Consider the following 15946-nt stretch of genomic DNA (forward strand, 5'->3'; position numbering starts at 1 on the left):
CAGATGTGATTGGAGTGGTCGAAGAAAATTCAGAGTAACATAGAAAAATGCTGCTGTAGGAGGAAAAGAGGCCAATATCTTTACAAATGTTCTTCCACATTTGTTTAAAGTTCATCTAGATTTAATCTCAGCGCGTGACCGGATTTTAGTACGGCAAGTGTTCTGGTTTCCGTTTGTAGTCTGAGTAGTTTACGTCTTTTTTTCTTATCTATCTTCATGTTCATTGTTCTGCAACAAAACACCAGGACAGATTCCTTATATGTGTAAACCTACTTTACTCAATTCTGATTCTGTACTGACCAATCACGTATCAGCAGGAAACGATCCATCTGGAGAGCAAAAGCAGGCGGAACGTAATCCACCTTAATGAAGGCTCCCATCAGCATCATCTGACGACCATTTAGCTTCTTATTAATCTCTAGAAACAAACTTAAAGAGCCGATAATTAAAGTCGATCACAAGAAAGTCTGTTTCTGTTTCGGCTTTATCCCGCTGAAGTGAGCCAGCGTGCAGCCTCTCACGCTCGCTTCTCAAGCTGCTAACTGGACCGTAAACAATGCAGCGCACGGAGAAGGAAGGCTTGGCCTTATCGCTGAATGATACAGGTTCGGAGCAGTCGGCCATGTTTGTAGTATTGTAATGGTCGTGATAAAACTGGTAACCAACGTTTACTGGCCTTAAAAACATCCAAAGTGGGAGTCATTTTGTTTATTTGTTATAATTTACCTCACGTATTCAGGTAATGTGGTTTAGATCAGGACGTTGCTTCGCTCTTGACTCAGATTTCTTGAAGGTTTAGTTAGAAAACGTTCTGAAATCAAAGGTGAACATGGGAGCAGGACTTCCTCCGGGATGATCTGTGTCACATTGCCTCCTATTAGCCTGCTGGATGCTTATCTCTTCCCTGACAAACAACATCATTTGTTAGTCAAAAGGGCGTCTGTCTGCTGGTTCCTGCTGGATTCTGTCTGTCGTTTGTGGGTGATGAATGGAGTCACGCAAGCTACTCTGTCGAGGGTAAACACAATCATCATAGATCATTGTTTTATAGACCCGCATGAAGTCAAACCACAACAGGCAATTATGTCAGATCATCTGATTATGCAGGGAAATGATGATGTCAGCCAGGGCAGGAGTTTGTATTACTCATGTAGGGAAGCCACCTGTAGTTTCTGATGTGTGACTGCTGTTTCCCAACCCATGGAGGGGGTTTGAGATCATTCTTTTTCATGTCGTCCATATGAGAGAACGATGTCATCCATGATCGATAGGTGGACAATCTTCCTTCGCTCTCCCCCTCACCTACGTGTTTTTGTCTGCTGATGTGAGAAGAGTCTACTGGCTCTTCAGAGAAACACAGAGAGAGTAAAGGCTCGCCCACACTCAAAGATTTTTTAAATCTTAACAGATGATGAGAGAGAGCCCACAGATGGCGACAGATAATGACAGATATGAACAGTTTTGTTCCTGTAGTGTGTGGAGAGCAACGATATGACCCAAACAGCACATCACACACTAACACATTCATCCACCAACAACCAGAGTCCGACTCTCACAGCGGGAAATCTCACTAAACCTTGCACGGTCAAACAAGACTTTAGAGTAAACAAACATGGCGGACGACGGGCAGGAAGAACTGGTGATGATAGTTTTTGGAAGAAAAAAGAACAAACTGTGGATGGAGTAGTGGAGACGGCGTGAACACGGGCTGTGCATGTTACTTTATGCTGCACGTTTACTTTTGTCGCCATGGCTGCGGTTGTTGTGCTTCCTGCTTCAGTCAGCTTGCTTCTGATTGGTTCCACGTGACGATCCACAGAGTGCGTGCTCGGCTGTCTTTGGGATTCCCCACACACAACAGGATAATGGATTGTAAATTTTGAACATGTTTAATACTTAAACATCGCTCTTAACATCCCTCACACCACAGGAACATCTGGAGAGATCATCTTCAGAACCGTCAACAATCACTTTGCTTACTTTAGTCTGAAGGAGGGAACCAGGCCCAACATCAGCCTGATCATCTTGTCGTGTGTACCCTGCACAAGAGAGACATTCTCTGGTATTACGTCCTTCCTGTAAATGAGTGTGAGGCGACTTCTCCTGTTTAATGTTGGCCAAATGATGCTGATAAGATTGTTGTTATGTGTTAGAAATATATCCCTTGCCCCGGTCAAATTTTGTGTGAGTCACAAATCTGTGAGCGGCTAATTCTGGTTAAATTTGGAAAGATATTGATTTCATGTTAATTAGTTCTCGTTGTTTTCTTGCAGCTGTTTTTACCTTTTGAAGGCCGAGGCGAAAAAGCTGGAACAGTAACATTAATTGTTCACAAAGATAGCAATTTACAGATAGGACGATATATAGTGAAAGTGTCTGTGATTTATGTTACTGTTTATTCTGTTAGAGTTATCTTTATTTTATGTTTATTTTAGGCTATATTTTACAGAAATCCTACTCTATACTTTGTTATTATTATTTGTAAAAAAAGAATTACATTATACTGTCATGGTAATATAATAACATACACCACATTGTGACAGGATTTAATCTTTCAAATCAGTTCAAATTCATTGGTTTCATTGTGGCAAATGCTGTTGCAGTTCAGTCTCCAGCCACAGGGGGCAGCAGAGAGCAGACATTGCTGAGCAGCAGCGCTTCATAGGGAGATAAGTTATGTTGGTTTGCAGGTCTTGTAGGTGTTGATGGAGTTTACCTGCCCTCTGAAGGAGTAAGTTGTGTTTTTCTTGCTTTATTGACACATTATATTGATATAAATTATCATGAACATTTTTTTTTTTTAGAAAGCCTCTTAATTTTGTTGTTTACACTGGGAAGGGATTCAGGACCCTTCATTAGCATAACAGAGAGTGGATAGAAAAGTATCTGTTGTTTCTTTTATGTCAAGTGTCGTAATTTGACAGTATTAGCTTGAACAACTGCTAGCTTACTGGTTAATATTGAAAATACTTGGTTAGCTAGGTTAGCACAAACAGTTAGTACAAGTTAGCTGTCGGCTTCTGTGAACATGGAGGTTTGCTGAGTCATGTTCGGTGCTGGATGGAGTGCTCTGTGTCAGGTTAACTTCACCTGAGTGCTTTCAAACTATATTTTTAAAATATTTAATTAACTAACTGGTTGGTTTGGTTTATCACCTGGATGTGCAGATTATTAGCCGACACCGACATGTGTCCAGAGAAGAAGAAGAGGCACAGTTTGTACAATTATTGGAGTTATTATTTTCTGTCAAAGGAGGCCAGCATTTAAAAGTTCTTGGCAGACATCTTTTGGCTCACACATCACCAGACATCATTTTTTCATTACACTCAGTAGCACTGGGCAGTTGATGGAAACTGTAGGCGCTACATGGGTCAGTAATTAAACTGTATGCCAGTAAATTGGTTGAAAGTATTTACTCGGACTGCCTCTGTTTGATTGTCTTTGTGGTTGTTGTCATTAAGCAGCGTTTGAAGTGCACATTTAGCTCAAGCTGGTTTAAAATGTCCCCAGTATGTGTTTTAAATGAGGCTTTGTAAAGTGTTCATGTTGATCATCAGCCACAGGAGCCACCTACACATAGGTCACTCTACATAACAAAAGTAAGGCTAATGCTAAAGACCCACTAAAAGTGTTGTGGTACAATGCAAAGTTTGACTTTCTTTGCAAGGCATTGTGGGATTACCGGCGATGTGGGTCTTACCAGTACAAAGCTACATTTGCATTCGGGTGAATATTTGTTACTTTATGAAAATCAGGGCTAAAATCCAGCTGGATAATCTGCAGTGAAAATAAAACAACACAGAAGAGACGACATGGTGCTGGGACAGGAAGTTTAGTGTTTACATGCAGTGGATCACATCTGCGGAGAAGATCTTTGTTGTAGTTTCTTCTACAACATCCCACATCCCAGGGAAGCCTTTTGTAAATGCACTTTAGTTTTCTACTCGTGTTTTGCTGCGTTCTTGTGAGGAATGATGGAGGGGATGTTAAGCGACTTGTTCCCTTCCAGTGGGTCTTCACTGCAGAGGAGAGGAAACACAAATAATCTAAGCTAATCCTCTCCGTGCTCGTGCTGCTGTCGCTGTGGTCCAGCAGGGTCTTTGGTCTGAGTCAGGTTGCAGCAGACTGTAATGGAAACATGACAAATGTGCGTGGTGGGAAGGCTCCTGCAGACTGGAGGTCTCGTTGTTACAGATGATGAGGAGCAGAGCGACAGGAAGGCTTGTGTATCAGCAGCCAATCAATCAAGGACGCACGAAGGACACTGGCTGTGTTTCTCTGGAGATGGGGCTGAGTGAGGGAGCATAATATCCGGCTGAAGGGACGGTATCATTAATAAGCATACAATTAAAAAATAATTAGGTTAATTGATTAATCATTTCAGTTATTTTAGCTCCTCATATATCAGGATGTGATGTTTGAATTTGTGTAATGTGATGATACACTGATGAAAATGATCATTAGCTGCTGGTGGAGCTGCAGTATCGACGTCCCGCCCCTTCCTCTACCCGAAACACACCTTTACCTTGTGTCCTTGCTGTGTTGGAGCCCTCAGGTGGCCTTGGCGTGTTGGAGCCCTCATTTGTCCACAGAGCTGTCAATCATGAGGCCACGCCCCCTTTTTACAGCATCAATTAACTAATTAAAAGTAAACTTGAACACTTACATCAGCATGATAAGAACTAACTATAATGACAGAAACCATGTTTGAGAAAAATTTATTTGACGTGTATTTTGATTTCATAGTTTGACTCATGTCCCATCTGTTAACATGGAGGAGGCGGGCTTTAGGAGCTATACTGCAGCCAGTCAGCAGGGGGCGATAGAGAGGGTTTGGCTTCACTTTTATGGCGCTGCCATGTCGGCCATCTTTTTCTACAGTCTTTTCATGCTTGAGGATCAGTGACCACATTGTGCTTACAGATAAAGTTCAGTAGACTGTGCACACGGGATGTTCTCTAATCACACGTCTCATCTTACCAATGATTGTGCACCTCCCTCTCTCTCCCTCTCTCTCTCTCTCTCTCTCTCTCTCTCTCTCTCTCTCTCTCTCTCTCTCCCTCTCTCTCTCCCTCTCTCCCTCTCTCTCTCTCTCTCTCTCTCTCTCTCTCTCTCCCTCTCTCTCTCTCTCCTGTGTGTCGTTCACATCTAAAGCAGGACGACCGGCTCTACCGGCTGCAGAGCTGTGAGCACTAAACATAATGAAGTGAAGTGTCATCCGGAGTTGATTATGAGAGCTAACATGATTGGTGAAACCAGGTCTGGAGCGTGTGTGTGCATAATGTGTGTGTGTGTGTGTGTGTGTGTGTGTGTGTGTGTGTGTGTGTGTGTGTGTGTGTGTGTGTGTGTGTGTGTGTGTGTGTGTGTATGGTGACGGTGTGGAGATCTGCCCATGCACACATGTGCATTCGTCCCCCTGTAATGGTCTGACAGATGATGGTGGGAGGGGGTCATCACGGTCAGGGTGCTGGACAGAGGCTGTGCGATATGTGTGTGTGTGTGTGTGTGTGTGTGTGTGTGTGTGTGTGTGTGTGTGTATGGGATTAGCATCTAAAAGTGGGAAAGACAGCGTGTCCTCTTTTACTTTTCACTAACAGGGTGACTCAGAGGCTCAGCGCCACTGATGCAGCACTTCCTGGTACAGATGAGTATTTATCGGGACATTCGATAATGAGATGCTGCATGTTTATTCAGTTTCACTAAAGCAGTTTATCCAGAGGAACATTTGGAGCCGAACACATGATGATGAAAAACGTGCTAAAGGTAAAATCAGTAAATGTAGGCCTCTTTAAGTCCTGATGAGATATTTTTGGGAGTTATTGAGACTATGTAAGGGTTAAAAAGGTCAATATACATATTGATTGGTGGATTATAAACCATTTATAATCATTAAGATATGTAGAAAAAAAACAAGTTAACCGTTATGTGTTTGGTTTAAGCAACAAAACAAGCTCAGCAAGGGAAGGTTAGTTTTTCTTCAACCCATTGGTTTGGAATCTGCAATTTCAAAGCTTCAAATTTGGCATTTGGCCCCCATGTTGGTTTTTTGGTGCCAGAGGGGACCATACTTGAATGAGAGGTTGGAGATAAAGTGGAGCAATTGTTTGTGAAATTACCAAAGCAGTAGAGTCCATGCTCATGGCTAATTCGTTAGCTTACTAATCTGCATACGAATGCAGAATTTGTAGGCATGGGACCGGAGTTTGGTCTCAGAAGTGTTCTGGTTTCCGTTTTTTTGCAAAAGCAGGCAGAACATGATCCGCCTTAATAACATAGCTCCCGTCAGCGTCATCTGGCGATGATTTAGCTTCTAATTAATCTCTATAAACAAAATGATCTAGATCTAAAATTCAACTTGAGATAAATTCCCAGATGCTGTGTTACGAAAGCTGTTCAGCGTTTAGATTTCCCGACTTCCCTGAATGCATCATAAATGATGGCTCTACCCTCCGTCTCATGTTAAAGTAGTGTTCTTCTCCTCCTGAGGACAGACCTGACAAAGCTTCATGTTGTTCCTAATCTGCATCATGATGTTGTTCTTTCAGCAAACTGAAGAGCCGTTAATTAAAGTCGATCACAAGAGAATCTGTTTCTTTGGGCTTCATCCCGCTGCAGTGAGCCAGAGTGCAGCCTCTGTGTAACTTCCTGTTTAAAACCGTGTGTCAGACTTGTTGGACGGTCTGTTAGTCCAATCCAGCAAGACAGATTATTTGTCTGATATTTGCATAAAGAAATCTCCAAAAGGCTCCAATAGCACAAACACAGCCAAGAGGTTAAAGGTCAAGGACTCAAAAAAGGTCAAGGACTCTGAGATGACGCTAGCAACACTAACCTCAAAGTGGCGACTCGTAACTTTGAGCCTGATTGTGATTTGAGCGGGTTCCTGCTCTGCTGCGTCCTCGTGGTTTTCAGAGTGACTCAGATGTTGCAGCAGATCTGATGACAGAATCCTGTTTTCCTCTGTTTCCTCTTCAGACTCCACAAAGAAGCTGAAGGATGTCCTGGAGGAGTTTCACGGTGAAGGAGTCCTCTCCAAATACAACCCGGAGCAGGTGTGTCAGCACTACATCCTCCTCTCTGTTGTCACTTCTGTCTTTATTCTGGTGGTGTTTTATTCTGCTCTCTGTGCGCACTCAAACTCATGCCGTGACGCTATCGGATGCTTGTTGAGTTTGATTCAGTGTAATATCAATAACGGAAGTGCTTAGTCATAGCCACCGTTTTAAGACGTAGGCTGAGGTAGACACAACCTCAGCATCAACTTTGGCACCTGACGTCAGCAGATCAGCTCCAAGCTCGACTTTCAGACGTTTATCGACATCTGAGTGCAGCAAAAACATCTTTGATTTCCTGTCTGATTCTTCCCCACGGTGTTGCTGTCGTCATAGATTCCCCATATTTCCATATATCCCTTAAATATATCCATTATTTTAAAAGTTATGACTGTTTGAAGTCGTCAGCTCTTGCTTTCCTGGCATATTCTCCTCCCTTCCTCCCCTCCTCTCCGTCCTCTCCCTCTTCATCTTCACCTCCCCTCCGGACTCACCTCCTCCTCACTTTTTGTGATGACTAACAGCCCGGCTGGACGTTTGGCGCCATAAGAAACAGGCTTAATGTTGGTGTGGTCTTTCTGTCACCTGGCGCCACGATGACCACTGTGGCCCTGCTTCTGCCATCCATCAGTGTGTGTGTGTGTGTGTGTGTGTGTGTGTGTGTGTGTGTGTGTGTGTGTGTGTGTGTGTGTGTGTGTGTGTGTGTGTGTGTGTGTGTGTGTGTGTGTGTGTGTGTGTGTGTGTGTGTGTGTGTGTACATGTACCTTTTAATGACTCATCGACCCATTGTGCCATCTGTAGTGGAATCTACTCAGCCAGCTGACGACAAAAGGAAGCTACGACCTCTCTTCTTACGCTTTATTGAGTTTATTTTTAGCCTCTTCTGAAGGAGTTTAAAAGACCGACTGAGGACAAAGAAGGAAAAAAGACGTGATTGACACTTTTAGCTGTCAGTAGTGTCGGTTTTATTCATTGAGCAGATTAGCAAACAAACAATAGCGCCATAATTCTCGGTGATTGATGGGAGGCCGAGGCTGTGCGTTACACCCACAGGGTTTCCCTTCACATGCCGCAGTTAAAGGCGCCGTCAGATGTGATGAATTTATCAGCGTGTCGTTTAGCTGTGCTCTGCGGTTGTATTGATTTTGTGTCCATAAAAACGTTGTGGTTTATGGTCGGATACAGTCAGCAGAGCGTTTCACTGTGAGAGAGGAGATGCTGACGTGACAGAGATGTTGTTTTAGGGGGAAAACATCCAAGAAGAGGCTCTGAGAGGAGGAGGGGGTCTGCGTTCCCAGGGTCAGATGTTCTTCTGCTTAATATCCTCTGTATATGAAAACTGGAGGAGACCTTAAAGAGGGTTTGATGTCTGTTTTTTCACTGGTGGAGCCGCAGTACTGACGTCCCGCCCCTTCCTCTACCTGAAACACACCTTTACCTTGTGTCCATGGCGTGTTGGAGCCCTCAGGTGTCCTTGGCGTGTTGGAGCCCTCAGGTGTCCTTGGCGTGTTGGAGCCCTCAGGTGGGCTCAGTCTGCAGCAGAACAGCTTCTTGTGTCGGTCTGAAGCAGATATTCACGCTGATGGAAAGTTCGATGACTGTAGTGTTAGTGTTAGTTACGTCTCCTCTCGCCGTTCCTCCTCTACTCTGCTACTCGGGAACAGAACGCTGCAGGAGCCCCATTTGTCCACAGAGCTGTCAATCATGAGGCCACACCCCCTTTTTATAGCATCCATTAACTAATTAAAAATAAACTTGTCAGAAAAATAAACATTTGGACATAAATCAGCATGATAAGAACTAACTATAATGACAGAAACCATGTTTGAGAAAAATGTATTTGACATGTATTTTGATTTTATAGTTTGACTCATGTCCCATCTGTTAACATGGAGGAGGCGGGCTTTATGAGCTATACTGCACCCAATCACTTTTAGGGAGCTGTCATGTCGGCCATCTTTTTCTACAGTCTGGCTGAAACAGTAGATTTAGTTTCTGGAAGCGTCCTGGTTTGACGAATCCCGTTTGTACCCCGACAGGCAATCTGGCAATTCTGGCAAATGCCGGATGAGCCCTCCCACCTACTGGGAAACAAATGGGACATTGACCTGCTGCCTGCAGCCCACTTGATTTTGAAATTGCCAATCTAATTAGACATTACAGGATCCTAAAATTGTCGACCTAAACTACAAGGCAGGTGCAGATGCAGGGGTAGTGGTACCTAACTGTCGCTCGCTGCTTACACCAAGGATGGCCTCTTTCAACCTACACCCTCACATTTATATAATTATTATATAATATTTATAACATATTTTCATGATGTAAACTGCGTTTGAAACTTCGGACTTAAGTAAGTAAGTCTGTTACAGATTCAAATTGGGGTCAGCCCAAGTGAACCCAGCGACAAAACACAACCAAAAATTACATTTAATGTAGAGAAATAAAACCTTAAGACATTTATACAAACCTCTATGTCGAAAACAAATAATAAAATGCAGCAACTTTATTGCTATATTTGAGCATTTTCTATTTTTTGTGCATTTATGAACCTCCCTCTTCTTGTTATTAGAGCTCTTGTTTGCTATATAGGATCATAAATGCAAGTTTTGCATCAGTGAGACGTTTCGTTGTCTGAAAATCATTTTCCCAAATCTGAAATTATTACCCATCAGCTGCTTTTATCACTCCAAGGATCCAGGCTGCTCTCCTTTTGTTCCTGTCTGGCTGAGTCCTTCTTCTGCGAGGTGGAAGCAGCTTATCACAGGTGGTATTCCCATTTCTCCACTCCGATAACATTATTCCTTACACGGACAGATTCACTCTTCTGGGATCTAGACGGGACAGTCGCTCCGTCGTGCTGCCTTTTAATGCCGAAGGAAAGCCAGTCACATCACGCTGACGGGCCTGCCAGAGTAAAAGAGATTAAACGAAGCATGTAAACGTGTCATTTCTGCCCCGGGGAGATATTCAAAGATTGGCAGCCTCGAACGTGAGCGCGCTCACAGGGAAAGTAATCGTTGGGTAGACTCTGGGGTAAACGTGTTCTCCGGAGGGACGAGAATTTCCACGACTGCATCTGAGTGAACATTTAAGGCAGTCAATCAAACTGTGAGCACAGCTTTATGTAAGTCTATAGTGGTAGTGTCGTATTTGTGTTTTCTGTGGCTCCTCTGAACCTGCCCGGCGGCAAGATGTTCAGAAAATTACATCCCCGTGGTTTGTGTGTCCAAATAAGGAGAGGAGAGTGATATGAATCAAACCCGGCTGACTCTCAGGGTTACAACAACACGAGGGAGGATCTTCATCACGGTGTGTTCCTCGCTGATGGGCGTCTGCTGCCTCCAACCCGCTCAACAGAAGCACATTAGAAGCATATTTTCACTAAGTCTTGACGTGCAAAAAGGGATCAGATTTACTTTTTCCTAATTTGGTGTGAACTTAACGTTCCCTGGAGGAAAAGGCTTTAGTTCGGCCTCTTGTGTTTGCTCAGTTTATTTGCTCTTACTTGCACCAGAAGGGAAATCTTGACCACACGAAACACACTTAGAAATTCACACTTATAGATTCTTTAATAAGTCTCTTACTGGAAATTAAAAGAAAACTATTGTGAAGTTGTGGAATTTGATGGAGGTGCAGAAGGGGGCTTGATGAGTTGCACGTGATTACGGAGAACTGCCGAAATCAGGGATGAAACTGCACAAGTGGGTGACCTCCTGCACAACACCACCTCCTGTATCAGCCTACATGAGTGACGTGTTTTACCTGTAACGTTTGTCAGCGCTGGTTTTCAGCCAGACGTCTTCACACGGCTTTCTGAGTCTGTAAGTTTTGTCCTTGTTGCTTTTAACGGTTTTATTAAACCAGGTCTGTGTTCACTTTGGCAGCTAGTCTAGATTTAGTCTGAAGACGAAAATGCTTTATTAGTTTTAGTCACTCAAAGTCGTCACATTTACTCTTTACCTTTAATGTTTTCTCTCTTGAGTAAATATGACCCCTCCTCTTCTGAACCTGTTTGCTTCAGGTAAAATTACAACTTTAAATTTCAGCAGATCATCCGTACAGTAAGTGAGCGATGAAGACACAGCATCTAAGGACGACTTTTCCTCATAGTTTCTGATTGAAACAGTCTGACTGAAGCAGACAGGTGAACAGCGCTCCTTTTAACCGGGTTACCCAGTTACAGGAATCATTGCTTATATTTGGACAGATTAGACGCACAGCTGAGGGAAAATCTGGGCGACCACTAACATCTTAGACTCATCTCGAAAACAAAACATACGTGTCGTCCAAGTTCTTATTATCAAAGATCTATTTTTAGCTCGTCAACGTCTCGTCTTCGTCATGGAAAAAACGGTCGTTGACGAACATTTTTCATCATTATTTTCCTCTCCATAGTTTCGTTAACGTTCATTAGTCAGCTGCTGAGCTAAAGTTAGCTGCAGCTCGTCTCGACCCCAAAGCCTGTCTGAAGAGTGTCGGAGAGACGCTGCTGGCTTTAATCACAGCGTCTGTTTGTTTTGGAGAAGGGAAACATTTGTGATTACATCAGCTACGGTTAATGATGAACACTAAAGGGTACATTTGAGACATGTTCTGTAAAGCTTCCAGCGTGCCATGCTGCTCCCATCACTCTGTTTAGCTACATGTCTGTAGGTGAAGCCACAGAGCCCACCTGAACTCTACCAGGACTCTGGACCCTCTCCATCTGAATGAAATCCAACCAGCATGAATGTTTCGTTGTATGTTTGTGAGACTCTAAAGGAAAGTGCTGATTGAAAGTCTGTATTTCTGCATCCAACTTGTACTGATTCGATGTATGTCTCAGATTTTTAAAGAGAAATCTTCAGGCTGTGTTTGAGTGCGGCTCAGCGAGGAACCAAACAGTCCCTGCAGGAGATGTGGAGTCAAAACCAGCACCTCAGACAAATCAGCTAACCCCTTTTCTTCCTTCCTTCCTCCCTCACTCTTTCCTCCTTTCCTTCCCTCCTCTTCATTGTTCCCTCTGTTAAACAGAAGCAAGACGTTCTGAACCAAGTAAGCCCCGCTGGCCCGGCGGCTCTGCATGCTGTGTGGTGTCTGTGTCGGCAGACTGCATGCACATTCTGTCCACTAACATACATAACCAGCCTTATCCGCTACAGATGGTCTGTCACTCTGGCACAGAGGGGGAAAAGGTCAAAGTTCATGGGGTCATTGGTATGAGTTCAGAGCTATACGAGCCCGCCACATGGCTGTACGAGGGGCAGCGGAGGGAGGGAGGGGGGATTCAGCGTTCCAGCTCAGGAGTGATAATATGACACACTTTACATTGTTTTATTTAAACCCATGAGGCCTGCAGAGGTTTCGTCTGGATGCAGCTTCCAGTTACTCCTCCTGCCTTCGCTAAGTTCAGCTGAAATAAAGTGCACTTTTTTTTACGGCTGCTCGCAACTCGGCAAAACATTGTCTGATCTTCAATAAATCGTTTAGTGCACCAAACATCTTTAACACCCCCCAGAGACACTGATTTATAATGTGAAACAGTGTTATTCTAACGATTCACAAATATATGCCAACAAAAATACAAAATTCGAGTTCTTTGATTGTCAGACATCCACTCACTGTTTCTTGTTTCCTCTTGAAATATGATGTGTGCTTAAGTTATCTTAAAGTAACCAGTTTCAACTGTAACAAGTGAAGTGAACTGAAGTTCAGGTATGTCAGGGTCTCCGTCACAGCGAGGGTAAAATGGATCGTGGGACTGACAGACGGATCGGTGCAGCGTCAGCAGTCATGCGGGCGTTGTACCCGGCCGTCATGATGAAGAGGGAGCTGAGCCTGAAGGCAAAGCTTTCAATTTACCAGTCGATCTACGTGCCAACCCTCACCTGTGGTCATGAGCTTTGGGTAGTTATTAGGATGCTTCCTGGGCGGCTCCCTGTGGAGGTTCCTGGGCACATACAATTGGGAGGAGACCCAAGGTAGACCCAGAGGTCGCTGAAGGGATTATATATCCCGTCTGGCCTGGGAACGCCTCGGAATCCCCCAGGAGGAGCAGGAAATCGTTGCTCGGGAGATGGACGTCTTGGTCACCTTGCTTAGCCTGCTGCCACGGAGACCCAACCCTGGATAAGCAGAAGAAAATGGATGGATACCGTAGCATCAGCTAATGTATCTAAAGGCTAGGTTCATTAGCTAGCTGGCCAACAACAGCATGAGTCACTGCTGTGTCTTCTAAATTTGAAGTTAAACTCCTACCAGTGTTCAGCCTGCTTGACCCGTTTAACTTCACGTCAGGAAACCGAAGCTAGAAACTCTAAAAGATGCTGCTTCAGCTCGACTCTAAAGAAACGTTCCAATTGTCTCTGTGCTTCTGACGTCTTACTGACCTTTAAGGCTTCCCATTAAATCTGTAGCAAAAGCTTTCACTTGAATGGCTTCAGATCATTCTGTCATTAACTGTAACTGTCCACATTTCACCCCAAATCTTCAACCTGCATTTCAGGCCAGATCAACGTGAAGTCCATCACATCGTTCTGTTTTTTAATCGTTGTAACAAATTAATCTCCATCCGTGCTCAGTGTAAACGTCCTGCACAAGTGCACCTCAATAATCCTGGTAACCTTTGCTCTCTTTCTTCCCATGCAGCCCATTGACTATGAGGGCTTCCAGCTCTTCATGGCCACGTACCTGGAGAACGACATTCCCGAGGAGCTGTGTCAGCACCTCTTCACCTCCTTCAAGAGCAAGACGGGAGGCTGCTCCCCCGAGCCGTCACGAGCAGGAACCAGCTTACTGGGTAGGATGTTCGTATTTATTCTGTTTCTTCTTTTAACAAACACTGATTAAACCGCCAAAGGTTAACAAACAAACATCCATCACTTTTCTAATGATGAAACACGGCGATGACAGTGGCTGGACCGTCTCTTAGGGAAGTCGCTCCTTGGGAAAAATCTGCAGGTGTTCGTGTTCGTTTTCACCCTGCAGACTCACTTTTAAATCATCCACTTTTTCTTTAGTATACAGCAACTTCCCTTCATGACAGAGATGTCTGTAAAAATGTCTCAAAAAAACTCTGTAAAAACTCACAGCTGAACACTGACGTCCACTCAGGCTCGTGGCCCAAACAGACGAACTTATTCACCAAAAAGTGACCACGCGAGGATTCACGCTGACCGGAGCAGGAGGCAGAAATCCTGGGGGGTTGTCGGTCACTTGCACTTTGCTCCGTGCAGTATGTAAACTGCCTCCATCCCTCGACGCGAGTGCTGCGTGGGCTCTGGCACCGGCTCCGCTGTCTGCTCCTCTCTGCAGAGCAGCTGAGGAGACAGATGGACTGTTGAATTAGAAATCTATTTCTGTGGTTCACTGCTCGCAGAAGTACGAGGCAACAAGTGTAGAGAGGCTAAATGTGAGTGACAGCGTGTCGGTTTGGGGAGCAGAACTGGTGCTGAAGATCCCAGCGTGGCTCAGAGAGCTCGGTTTGTGACGTCCAAGCTGCATCTCGTCCTCCTCGGTCGCTCTTCCATCAGTCTGTCTGCTTTGTAAAATCCTGCCGTGAGCAGCAGTGAAATCATGTCTCCCTTCCTGCAGCCTCGTGTGTCCTTCCTTCCTTCTGGGTTGTTTGTTTTCTCCTCAGGCACCTTTAATTTTTGATCATGCAAACAGAAGTTATGTTTACACTCAGACTGTATCCTCCAACTGAATGATTAATGAATTTTCTTCACTTGCTAAACTGATTTTTCTTGCCTGCATTTTTTTACATTTATATATAAGCAATCTTCTTCTTTTCTGGGTTGTTGGCACATCACCTGCACATCAGAGGAATAGTATGAAACCATTGGCAGGAATTTGTGCAGTGTCACCTGCAGGCAGAGGCACAGAAAAACTGCTCAATCGTGCTGCAAGACTTCAGATTACACAGACTTCTTCAAGAGGGGACAGTTTGTGTATTAAAACCTCGGCCCAATTTTTTCCGTGTTTTTGGGTCTGGTTAAATCAGCGGCCCATGTGCAGAGGCCATCGTCTCCGATGCAGCAGCCCGGGTTCGACTCCCACCCTCGGCCCTTTGCCACGTGTCGTCCACCGTTCTCTCTACCCCTGTTTCCAACACTTACCTCTGTCCTCTCTATCAGTAAGGGCCAGTAAATGATCTTTAAATGAGTCGGGGTACCAACGGTTTTTCATTTCTCCGGTGGATTCTTTCAGCAGGCAGCCCTGAGTTTTTCGCTGGTCATGGAAACTGAAATTAATTCTGTTTGATCAATATGACAAAAGCAAAACAGGCCGTCAGCAACACAATTTGTTGTTTGTATATAGTTATTTTAATGCCTGAAACTGCTGGCAGCGGGGCGGTGTTACATTTTCCAGGACAAAAATCTAAAGTGAGCGAGTTTAGTTTCTATCTATCGCTCATCCTGTTCAGGGTGATGGAGCCCGTCACAGCTGCCATTGGCCCCAATGACATGATACAGAAATACGAATTAAATTATTTCTACATACACAAAACAGTTGCTGGTTGATATTCTGTCACGCCTCACCTTAAAATCGACTCATTGTCTCAGTGAGTTTATTAGACGGTCCCTCCAGGAAGTTGCGATGTTGCAAATTCAACCAATTGGTGAAACTTTTCTGCGGATTTGATCGATCATCTCGTTTCCCCGCGCACGTGGAGTCATTTACTTCCCCAAACTCACTTCTTTGATGTTGAAGATATTGATCCCCTGAAGTCTGCAGTGTTGTATAACCATCAGACGGCAGCTTTTACTGCTTCTTTAATATGTTTGGAACGCTGCACGATGGAGACGCACTCTTTTCTGCTGATCTCAGAGTGTTCGTGCAGAAAGATAACAATCCTCCGTCTCTTGTTTTAAACTGCTGCAGCAGCTGAAAGACCAGAACCGAGTAATCATTTA

General features: G+C 44.3%; 1 protein-coding gene across 1 annotated transcript in view; it reads left to right on the forward strand.

Moving 5' to 3' along the window:
- The window catches only part of LOC138592118 (diacylglycerol kinase beta), a 120533-nt gene that overhangs the window by 16974 nt on the left and 87613 nt on the right, over positions 1 to 15946 (forward strand). The window contains exons 3-5 of the mRNA XM_069662751.1: positions 6976 to 7052; positions 12066 to 12086; positions 13680 to 13830. Coding sequence (XP_069518852.1) covers positions 6976 to 7052; positions 12066 to 12086; positions 13680 to 13830 — 249 coding nt within the window. The remainder of the gene's footprint in view (positions 1 to 6975; positions 7053 to 12065; positions 12087 to 13679; positions 13831 to 15946) is intronic.

This window comes from Semicossyphus pulcher, unplaced genomic scaffold (genome assembly GCF_022749685.1).
Source record: "Semicossyphus pulcher isolate SPU_LCO1_2020_fin unplaced genomic scaffold, fSemPul1.0.p SCAF_15, whole genome shotgun sequence".
Lineage (NCBI taxonomy): Eukaryota > Metazoa > Chordata > Actinopteri > Labriformes > Labridae > Semicossyphus > Semicossyphus pulcher.